The sequence below is a fragment of the Pongo abelii genome, chromosome 8, assembly GCF_028885655.2.
Source record: "Pongo abelii isolate AG06213 chromosome 8, NHGRI_mPonAbe1-v2.0_pri, whole genome shotgun sequence".
NCBI lineage: Eukaryota > Metazoa > Chordata > Mammalia > Primates > Hominidae > Pongo > Pongo abelii.
In genome coordinates, this window is record NC_071993.2 from 103,590,851 (window position 1) to 103,602,909 (window position 12,059).

Sequence of the window (12,059 nt, forward strand, 5' to 3'; positions counted from 1 at the left end):
GTGTACAACAGGATGATACCCTCTGGACATGAGCGTTTCTTTCAGATTGTAGGCTGTTTGCAGGGTGTATCACATTGCAGTCACATTTACAACATGCAAATGAGGCTCAGCGCATTCACAGTCAGCCCCTAGAGAAATCCAAATACTCACAGAATCTGTGCCTGAAGAGAAGACATCTCTTCCACAAGAAAGTGTCTTTCCTGCCCTCTGGTTCCCAGCTCTGTTCTATATGGCCCCTCTCATGTATGCCTCTTAGCCCAGCTCACAAATACTCCACAGGTATTCCTGTCTCTGAGACTGTGTTCTCACATCACTCCCCTGACCTTCAGGGATGTTGGTTCCTCTCCATGAGTCTGGATCAAGGCCCACTTTCTCCCTGAAGCCTCCCCAGATATGCCAACCATCCAGCACTTCGGCTATGCTGCTCCATCATGTGTGCACACTCTTGTGCCTTGCCTCTTTGAGATACTGTGAGCTCTTCAAGGTCAAGAGACCACGTCTTGTACCTTTCCATAATCCTGCCATCTGGTCCATTGTAGTCATTCAATAAATGTTGAATAGACATGTAAGGGTCAAGATTGTTGCTATTTTAGTCAATTAACAATAACACCGAAGTTAAGTGCCTGAGCATTCTAGGTAAAATGTCCCGACAATCTGGCTGGAGCAGACGGTTCATGTCGGGGAGTCGCAGGAGGCCAAACTGGAAAGGGGGGTTGGTCTGCAGCTGCAGGCTGAAGAGACTGAGCTGTGTCCAGGAGGCAGCAGGGAAATACTGAACATTGTGAGCTTGTCATGGCTTTAAGGTTCTAGTGAACTAGAGAAGAAGGAACAGAGGCCAGCAGACCTTCCTGGAGACTATGGAGTATGCCAGATGCAGGCAACAGAAGCTGACCTGGGGATGTGGCTGGGGGAATGGAGAGACAGGAGCAGATGCAAGAGGACAAATGCCGCAGAGCAGGACCAAGCAGGACACACCGCTGACTGACTGTGTGGAAGCACGGGAGAAGGCCAAAGAGACTCTGAGGTCTGATCTCCCTCTCCAGAAGACAATGTGATGAGCACAGAGAGGCTGCTGGGAAAGGAAAGCGGCCTTGAGGGATGGTTTGTTGTTAGACACACACACAGCTCACATGCTGTGAGCCTGGGGCACCTCAGAGGGACAAAGCCAACTGGTGGCTGGAAACATGGAACTGGAGACACAGACTTCATAGAGAAGGAGCTGAAGGAAAGCTTCAATGTCCACTTGTGAGAGAGTGACATGAAGGAGACAGAGGAGTGGACAGAGAGGCAGAGGAAAAGGAAGATGAGGCCTCCACCCAGGAACGTCTCCACACCACCAGCCCCTGGAGGGGAGATGCTCAGGAAGTGCCCGGAGGCTCTCAGGGAACCAAACAATGTGAACCCCCATGAGCTGGGATTCTGCCGTATTGAATATAAACCCGTTGTCTGCTATGCCCAAGAGTTCTGGGCCAGCTCATGGGAAGGGAAGAGGTCTCTTAGATAGAAACACAGAAAGACATGGCACATGTATACCTCTGTAAAAAACCTGCACGTTGTGCATATGTACCCTAGAACTTAAAGTATAACAACAACAACAATAACAAAAAAACCATACTTGGAAAGGATTTACCTTTCTGCAACAATGGACTGGTACATACAGGATGATGGTAATGATAAGGCACGTAAATTATGTTCCCACTAGAAACCTGCCCTGTCCACCCCTTCTCATTTCCCTTAACCTTATCCTCAAACTACTTTAGCTGAGAAGCTTTCCAGCAGACTGAGTTAGTGGTGGCTTATACCTATTTATATTTGTATTAATTGCTTACAGATTATACCTTATATTAGCAATTACCTTACACTACAAGAAAATGTAAAAAAAAAAAAAAAGAAAAAGAAAGAAAGACAGCTAACATTTATTATGTATTTACTACATACCAGTCATGCTGCTTACAGTGGCTTATATCACCTAGTCCTCCCCTTTCACATGAGGCACAGCAAGGTCAAGGTCATCCAGCCACAAATAGCAGAATAAAGATGTAAATTCAGGCTGCCAGCTCCAGAGCCCTGGCTGTTCTTAACTGTACCACGTGGTTGCACAACTTGGCAAGGAGCAAAAAAACATTGTTTAGCCAGGGCCAGCCTTTTCCCAGCAGGACTGCAGCCTGCTGGGGGCTCCTGACTGAAAAGCACCCATGATTCCTGCATTCAGCTCTCCAGAGTGCCCTCCCACCCTTCAGGCCCCAAAAGGGAGGGAGGCAGCTGGCAGAGCAGGTGCCCCTGTCTTAAGGAGCACTAAAAAGGCGAAGGTATAGTGAAGGGAGCACAGGCTCTGGGGTGAGAAAGGGGAGGTTTGGACCTTGACTGCCTCTTCGCCTCTCTGAGCCTCAGTTTTCTGTAGAACAGGAGGAATAATACTTATTTCTTATGCGTGTATGAGGAGTGAAAGAGATCAGGTCTATTTAACGCTGAGCACGATGCCTAACATAGCACTGTCACAGGTCAACAAATGCTGCCTGATGACACACTTCCCCACTCTTCACCACTAATCCTGTCCCAGAAGACAGGCTCCTATCTCAGCCCTGGAGGGGTGCTGCTTACTCCCGCCTCGATAGCTGGTATGTCAGATAGCGTAAGAACAGAGATTAGAATACACACCACCAGGGTCTATAGCCATACCACCCTGAACGCGCCCAATCCCATCTGATCTCTGAGAGCAAGCAGGGTCGGGCCTGGCTAGTACTTTGAAGGAAGCAGCCTGGGGAGGTGGAAAGAGAAAGCAATAGTTCCAGTCCTGACTCGGCCCCTCACTAGGGAAGATGCCTTGAACGTGTCCCTTAACCTCCTGAGCCCCATTTCCTCCTTTTTAATACAAAGGCATTAGTGGACTAAGAATGAGCCTCCTAAGGTTGAGTTTGAGTTCTTGTTTTGTTTTTAATTATACATCATGTACACTTATGATACAGGTATGGAGTTATATATTCTCATAAAAGCTTCAAACTATACAGGTAGAGCAAGAGTCTCCTCTGACACCCCAGTCCTCCAATCCCAGTCTTCTCCCAAGAGGTGGCCCCTGGAATGGGCCTGAGGTGGCCGTTTCCAGATCTTTGTCCTTGCATTTATATACACATCCATAGAAATACAGAGTTTGTGTGTGGACGTGTCTGAGTTGTTTTAATTTGGGTGGTTTTGTATCTGCAACTTGTTTTGTTCATTTAATCATATCTCTTGGGAGTTTTCCAAGTTCTCTTTGAGTGCTAAAGTGTGATAGTTATGAGGGTATTTGGCAGTAGGAATAGAGAGAGAGATTCTGAAAAGAAAAAAGCTGGAAAGCAGAAGCAGGGAGCCAAATGCAGAGAGACACAGCAGCAGAGTTAGTGTTTGTAGTTGAGTCTTTGTTCCTGATCTCAAGCCTCATGGCACCTGGAAAAGCTACCCAGCTCTCAGCCAGGGAGCCATGTGGTTACAGACTGAGGTGACACTCATACACACTCGCTGGTTCACAGTGAAACTCAAACGTTCGCAGGCACAGCCACAGGTGTCCAGGTACAGCAATACACAAGACAGCCATGGCCCAGCCCTCCGCTACTGTCAAGTGGGGAAATAGACATGAAACAAATTCCATACGAAGCTAGTTACCTGCTGGAAACGAAAGGACTCCGATCGTTTCTTCTGGTTGAGCTGCCACTCTTTGAAGTGGAGCACAGCCTCATCCACATTGACAATGCCCAGCTTCACCTGCTCCTGGAGGGTGATAAGCTGCCGCTGGCCTGGCGTTTTCATCCCCGCAAAAGGGTCATATATACTCGACTGGGGCCTGTCCCTCCATGGTCTGACGGGCGGCCCTGGAAAGGATGGCAAAACTCAGCTTGACACCTCCCCCAGTGGGGACCGCTCACCAGAATTGTAGGGTTAATGAGGCTGGTCACAGGCTCAAGAGGACTCTTCTCAAAAGAACAATTACATGTGGCCAAGAAGGGGGAGATACAACATAAAATCGGGGGAGAAGAATGCAGCTAATAATTCCAAGGCCTATCACACTAAAGTAGACAAGGCTGCAATATTTAAGGGAGGTGTGAAATCTGCTGACTCTCCCAAGTCTTAATTATTATTATTATTTTTAACAGGCTTCATTCATTTCATTTTTCTGGTATGAAAACCCTATGTTGTAGCCACAGCTGGAACCTGAGTCTTCTGCTTAGAGACTCTGGTGTGGGTCTTGAGAGATGGTCAGTGAATTCCTGGTAGGGAAACTTGGTGAATACAGTCTCTTTCCAGAGGTCAGGGATCAAGTTGCTGTCAGTCTTAGAGATGGCATCAAAGGTGGCCCAGGGTAGCAGTGCAGTCCCTGGCCAAGGTGTAGCAGCCATCAGCAGCAGCTTCTTGGGCACAGAGGCCAAGATGATGCTAGTGCCTCTGGGGGCAGGGATGAGGCACACCAGCCCAGAGCCAGTGGCCTGTCACATTGCAAAGGCTGGTGTGGGGCTTGCTGATCTTCTTCCCCCTGTAGCCTCTCTGTGCGGGTCCAATGGAGAGCTTGGCTGGGATGATGGCCCCTTGGATGGCAGTGGCTACCCCCTTGGAGTGCTTAATACCCAGACAACATGGCCATTGTAGTCCTCAAAGGCAACAAACACCTTGAACCTGGTGAAATGGCCAGCATGGGTCAACTTCTGTGCCAACATAATCTTCAGAACCCCATTCTTGAGAGATGACCCCAGGAAAAGGTCAATGATCTCAGACACTTTGATGAGCAGAGAGAAGACAGCTCTCCCAGGACTTGATCTTCATGTCTTTGGCCAGGTGGTCTAACTTAGTGATAGGTGTTGACTGCTTGTTCTCAGCCTTACCTCCATGAGCTCCAGAGCCTTGGCCCCAGCCACAGCCACAACCTTGGCCTGAATGTCACTGCCAAAGCCTCCAGGGAGGCCATCGCAGCCTGCCATTCCAGGACCCCCAGGCCCTCCCACTGCATCAGCATCATCCACCATTTGGTGTTTTCTTGAAGAAGCAGCCAAGCCTTAATTATTGAGACGCCTTTAGACAAGCATTTCTCAACCTTGGCACTATTGACATTTTGGGCCAGGTAATTCCTTACTGTGTGGGTGTGTCCTGTGTATTGCAGGATGTTCAGCAGCATCCCTGGCTTCTACTCATTAAATGCTAGCAGCACCCCCTTCTTTAGTTGTGACAACCAAAAATTTCCCTTATATTGCCAAATGTTCTTTAGGGAGGGGGTACAAAATCACTTCCAATTGAGAACCACTGCTTTAGACTTAAATCCATACCCAGAAGAGAATATACTGGAAGAGTTTAGCCAGGATGCTTCTCTTAGCCCCACTGTCATCCCTCACTGTCTCTAAGCAGCATGGGGCACAGTGATTGTGGACCCATAGGCATGAAATGCCCCAGGAGACTGGAACATCAGTGCAATCCTGACACAGGCCCAATAGCATCAGGTATAAAGTAGGTGTTGGCTTCCAGCTGGCTACCCTTGGGTTGTTCCTGTGCCAACCTCTCTTCCACATTACAAATTCACAGTTCTCTGCTTTGGAGCTTCTGGAGAAATATGAAGCCAACCCTCATCTCTCTACAGGCTGTGACTTCAGTTCTGTGGGGAATGAGCTACTCGCAGCGACCATGGGGCCACTGAGGCAACTTGACGTTTCACTCAATTCATATAACGCTACTTGAATGTAAATTTCTCCAGCAGGACTCCATTTGGGCATTGTGACTCAGGGACATAACATGAAGAAAAAAGAGAAATGGCTTCAACCGGTGAATACTTAGCCTCAAAGACATTTATCTATCATTCTACCCAACCATTCACTTATCTGTCCACACACACCCACACATCCTTCTCCCAGGTCTGCCCTTGTCAAGGCTCTCTTTAATGGTGTTGGGAGACATGGTGGAGGAAAAAACAAAACGCACAAGCCAACCAGTTCCAGTTTCCCACTACCAGAACCCTTGGGGGATGCCTTCAAATGTTTAGATGGTGTCATGGCTACTTTTCAAAAGAATCCTCAATGGGATAATACTGAGTGTTTCTGTTTAGCACAAGGAAATTAATCAAGAAAAAAAGAGCACTTAGCTCCTCAAACTTCCTTTAAAACTGTTTAGAAAAATAAGACTTCCAAGTTGTTCCCCAATGGCAAGCAAAATACCTTTTAAATAAAAGTTGAATCAAAGTATAGTTTAGCTAGTATAGATAAAGTAAGTAAATAGCCCAGAAAGGCTGTATCATTAGGTAAAGACTGAGTGCTGGGCCGCCTACTTTCATCCTGTTGGCATCAACCTCCATTTTTAGATTGTACTTTTATGTGCTTTATGTACCCTTTCCACTAATTAAGGTCCTTTGTATGACCAATTTGTACAGCATCGTAGGGGACCCTGATCTCTTTCCCTCCCCCTTTACCATCAGTACAAGGCTCTCAGACAGTGCCACGCTAAAGTATCCTTGGATCTCTCTAATTAATTAAATAATTTATTTAATTTTTATCTAATTAATTAATTTATTTAATTTTAGAGACAGGGTCTCACTATGTTGCCCAGGTTGGTCTCAAACTCCTGGCCTCGAGTGATTCACCCCCCTCAGCCTCCCAAAGTGCTGGGACTACAGGCGTGAACCATGATGCCTGGCCTAGATCCCTCTATTTTTCAATGTCAAGGAGCTATTGTTACACTTGGAAATCACTGACCTATGAACACTTCAACCACACAAAAGTTCAGTTCATATAACACGTGGCTTACCTTTCCTGATGCTCTCTGAGGAAACGTAGAAATTCCCAGGCCGCTCTTGACTTTTTTCTGCAAAAACTATGAGATAAAGAATATTCTGATTACCGAAAAATTATCAAAATCCAGTACAAAATAATAATAATAATAATGAATCCATACCTAGGACCACTGTATGTGGTTCTGTAAATCAAAATTGTAGAAAGAGGCAATTAATGAGAAGGACTAGGAATTGTCAAGTAATGGCAGACTAAACAGACACAATCTCAAACTAGAAAAACAAAGCTAGCCAGAGGACATGATCAGCATTTACAAGCTCATTGCAGAAAACGGTAATGGGAACAAGCACATGTGCCTGGACCCCTGAGCACCTGAAGCTAGCCACGGAAAATGTGAGCCTTAAAATTAGAGAATAAAAGGAAGTACCATTTAAAATGCCAGCTAGTGCCATAAGACAGAACTCTAAGCAGTAGAATAGTAAAATGTGTGCACAGCTCCAAAGAGATTAAGATGAAGTCACTTATGAGGGACAGATTCATGAAGGTTAGGAGAGAAAACTGGCACATGAGAAATGTGGTAAGATGACATGGTGATTATGGCTCCCTGGGCTCTGAAAGAGGCTGTCTGAATCCAAATACTAGCTCTGTGGCTTGTGAACCATATGATCTTGGACAAGTGGCTTGACTTCTTCCTGTCCCTATGTCTTATCTGTGGAATGAGGATGATAATAGTTCTTTCACTGGATTGTGATGAAGATTAAATGAGTTAATACATGGAAAGTGCTTAGAACAGTGCCTGGCCCATGTAAACACTCAGTGTTAGCTTTTATTATCATTATTCATATCTAAACTTTGAGACTGTTGCCAATAGTCAGCAATACCTTGGCATGCTAGTTAACCCAAGGGATGGCTCTACAATGCCTTACAGTTTATAAAGTACTTCCTTCTGTATTATTTCATCTGACCTTTGCAATAAGGCTATAGCAGAGTATTAGTATGTATTATTAGGACATGTATTAATCTATACGTTTACTATTACAATACCCATTTTATAGATGAGGAAACTAAAGCTAAAAAGGGTGAAATGGCCCAGACATTGTGGCTCATGCCCATAATCCCAGCATTTTGGGAGGCCGAGGCAGGAGGATTGCTTGAGCACAGGAGTTCAAGACCAGCCTGGGCAACACAGCAAGACCCTGTGTCAAAAAAAAAAGAAAGGTGAAATGACTTACCCAATATCCTATGCTGAACAGCTGGAAAATGCAAGAGCTGAGAGATGAACCCAGGTGTTCTGGCCTCCAAGCCATTGCCCCTTTTGTCATCTCCTGCCTCTCTCCTTTCCTTTGCTTCTCCACAGTTTCCTAGCAAGTCCATCAGGGCTCTTGAGGAATCACCTGTGCCCCTGTCCAAACATCTCCCTACAATGAGCCATGCCATCAATACTGTTCCCTACTCCCTCTGCTATTTAGGAATTACCAGCATATATTTGCATGCTTCTTAGATTGAGTTCCCTCAGAAGCAGAACCCAAGACAAGGATTCAGGTGCAAGTTGTCTATTTGAGAGGTGATGGAGGTGAGACGGGGAAGTGGATGGTGCAATGAATGGTTGGCTATCAAGCAAGTTACACTGTGGGCAACCTAGGAATGACTAGAACGCAAGGTAGAATGAGCAACTAAGAATTCTCCCACCGGAGGGGGGCAAGTAAGCTGCGGCACTCATCCATACCTCCTGTCAGGCACTGGTTGAGGGCAGCAACTCCGTGTGTTAATTCCCCAGTGCTTTCAACCTGTCCTATAAGAGGGCAGAGAAGGTGCCAGGTGCCAGAGGAAGCCCTCAGGCTGAAAGACACAGGTGCTGACAGGTAGGGTCCAGCCAATGAGCACAGAAATGCAAAGGGCTAGAGGGACATGGGCAAGAAACCAACAGTGTCTGCTGCTCATGCCAAGGAGATAATACCCAAGGAGACTGCAGGCCACAAGCACTGACAGCACCTGGCAGTACATAATATCTCACAACTGTATTCCTACCCAGTTCAGGGTTGCTGGATTTCGCAAAACAAAAATGTGTCTACTATTTGGGACATACACTAAAAACTCATTTGCCATTTATTTGAAATTCAAAGTCAACTGGGCATCCTGTATTTTATCTGGCAACCCCAACCCAACTACCTAGGGCTCTGGGTGAATGCTACCTTCCCTAGTTTATAATTCCCTTTTGCCACACCTCCAACAACATGATGATACCATTGAAAAATAGAATATAGTTCAGGAGCACAGATCTGGAAATTTTTATTTTTTCTTTTTCAGACAGGATCTTGCTCTGTCACCCAGGCTGGAGTGCAGTGGCTCAGTCTCGGCTCACTGTAACCTACACCTCCCAGGCTCAAGCAATCCTTCCACCTCAGCCTCCTGAGTAGCTGGGACTCAGTGCATGCCACCACACCTGGATAATTTTTTGTATTTTTTGTAGAGATGGAGTTTTGCCATGCTGCTCAGGCCAGTCTCAAACTCCTGGGATCAAGAAGTCTGCCTGCCTCAGCCTCCCAAAGTGCTGGGATTACAGGCATGAGCCACCCCTCCTCCTATTTCTAATACTCTTATAGTACTTGTAACCATATTATTGCAACCAAGTCCAAAAAACAGTGAAACTAACAATGCTATCAGTATCTAACTAATGTCCCAGGGATGATTAAGAAGAAGTCAAAACCTTAATTTTTAATAACATGGGTAGATGGACAGCCTAGCATAGTGGCTAAAAGCCAGGGCTGTGAAATCAGACTCCCTGAGTTCCAATTTTGGCTTTGCTATGCAATGGTTGAGCGACCTCTGTAAAACCTCTATTTCCTTATCTGTAAAATGAGATAATAATGGTCCTTACCTAATAGGTTATTGTAAAGATTAAATGGTGTGTTCCAGATAGAGCATTCTTGATAGATTTCAATAAATGTTAGCAATTCAAATTTCATAATAATATCAAGAAGGGTTTCAGGAGATAAAAATGTATTAGGGTTCTTGTTTACCTGCCTTTGCAACTGTGCGTAAATACTTCCAGGAAGGCCAGCACTGACTCTGGTCATTACTCCTATTCTAGCTCCAGAATCTGTCCCAAGATATGACCCTGTCTCGTAGGGCTGGTTGAAAACCATTTAGAAGGGGATAGTCTCTGAGCAATGGTTCAAAAAGCCAGGTCATCCAGGAAATCCCTGTTGAGAAGCTCCAAAGACCCAACTGGACATCATTCCCTGCCACACTTGCCTTTAAAAATGTATGGTTCGTTGTCAGGCAGCTGGTGAGCACCAGGAGCAGTGGTCTCTGGTCTGGGCACTGGGACAGGGGGCCTGCTGGCCAGGTCCACAGAAAAGGCCTCATCATCATCCACCGTGTGATAAACGTCTTCTTCCTGACCAAGATGGCTCTGATCTCTCTCCAGATTGGTCATTCCCATGCTGTTGCCTAGAAACGCAGAGAAAGGTGACTGAAAGCAGTGGCCAAACAAACTGGGTGATCACCAGTCATAAAGCAGAGTGACTTCTTTCCTCAGTGCTGCCCCCTAGCAAAGGACTTTCCCCAATATCACTTCCTGTATCGTCTGCTCAGAACACCACACAAAGCAACTGAGAAAACACTCATGTCACCTCCATTAACACCCAGCGATGCAGCGAAAGGACATGAGCACAAGGCTTTATCATCTCTGTTTTACTGCTGGGATTCAGTTATTCATCCCATTAGAACTAAGGAAAGTCCTAGGTAGGACTGTCAAAGCCCTAGTTAAGAAAGGTGGGGCGTTCACTGCCAACTGTCCAATAAAAGTGGTACTTCTTATCTAGGGCTTGAAACAGACTGCCCAAGACTCTCCTCTCAGGAAAACTTTTCGTTCTAGAGTTGGGGTCAGCACACATTTTTTTAAAGATCCAAATAGTAAATATTTCAAGTTTTCCAGGCCATAAAGTCTGTTGCAGGTACTCAACTGCTCTTGTGACATGAAAGCAGCCATATATAATACTAAATAAATGGTCGTGTTGTGTTCCAATAAAACTTTATTTACAAGACAGGCAGATGGCCAGGCTGTGGTTTGTCTACCACTGTTTTAGAGTTTTTTCCTTCCTCTTCACTGTGAAAACGACTTTTGTCCCCTTCTGAGTCCCATCCTCTTAGCACTCTGCTTTCTATATCTACTTGATCAACAGACCGCACCATACATTGTAAATGATTGGACAGGGTTGAAGAATTACCCACGCAATTTAACATCCTCCACCTTTGAAACCTTCAATAATAATAACAACAACAATAAATCTTCATTAACTGCTTGTTATGTGCATGGTGGTGCTCTGAGACCTAATGCATAATAACTCATTTAATTATCACAACATTTATCTCATTTTACAATGGAGGAAACTGAGTCCCAGAGGACTTGAGTAACTTGCCTAAGGTTTTCCAGCTAACTGGATGGGAAAATTGAGAATAGATCAGAGTTCATTTTCCTAATCACTATACAACACAGCCTCAACTTAGTATCTTTGTTTATATTCACCTCCTTCACCAGCAAGTAAAGTCTCCTGAGGGCATTGACCATATCTTATTTTCCTTTGTATCTCTAGCCCCAACATCCAGAACAGTGATTTGCACATAGTAAGGACTCAATAAATTTTGGTCAAATAAAAACAACACATGCATTTTAAAAAAGGTCTTACTAGAGGCAACTTGTTTACCCAAACAAGTGGCTTCACTGGTTGGAACTCCTGGCACACCTCTAAAGGGCTGATGGGGGAGCTCAGGGTAGAGGGGTCGGGGAAGGCAGAGTGCCTTTATTCACATCACATGCCATGTATGCAGCAGCCCATTCCTTGAGGGGAGCAACCCTCATAGAGAACCAGACAATGTCTTGCATTTGTTTCTCTTTCGCTCTTTTGGCTTCCCTGCTCATGGCTATGACTTACCTTCTAAAAACTTGCGGATCATAGAGTCCTTAGTGGCCTGAGAGAAACCATCTCCAGGGATTGGGTTAGATGTACTGGCCTGAAGCATTTCAACATCTAGAAGGAAAAGGAGACTAAGAGTTATCTATTGTTCTCCTCCACAGGCAAGGAGATTTTTACAGATGGAACTATGAGGTTTGGCAACTCTCTTAAGAGATTCAAGCATTCATCAATCTATCCATCCCTCCATCCATCCACCTACTCAAGAAGGACACCCAGTAAGTGTGGGGCATAAAAGAGAGCAACGTGCCCAACCCTCAGGCTCCTCCTTGCACCACAGGTCTCAAAGGGTAAAGATATGCTTATTTGCATTTGAAAGAATGGGTTCAATTATGACATACTACAT

The 12,059-nt window shown here is 45.4% G+C and overlaps 1 protein-coding gene across 2 annotated transcripts in view; it reads right to left on the reverse strand.

Annotated features, from left to right (window-relative positions):
* The window catches only part of PIK3AP1 (phosphoinositide-3-kinase adaptor protein 1), a 127,313-nt gene that overhangs the window by 23,634 nt on the left and 91,620 nt on the right, over positions 1-12,059 (reverse strand). For both annotated transcript variants that reach the window (XM_024254222.3, XM_054522713.2), the window contains exons 9-12: positions 11,675-11,770; positions 9,993-10,190; positions 6,754-6,819; positions 3,640-3,845 (exon numbers count right to left, since the gene is read on the reverse strand). In XM_024254222.3, coding sequence (XP_024109990.1) covers positions 3,640-3,845; positions 6,754-6,819; positions 9,993-10,190; positions 11,675-11,770 — 566 coding nt within the window. The remainder of the gene's footprint in view (positions 1-3,639; positions 3,846-6,753; positions 6,820-9,992; positions 10,191-11,674; positions 11,771-12,059) is intronic.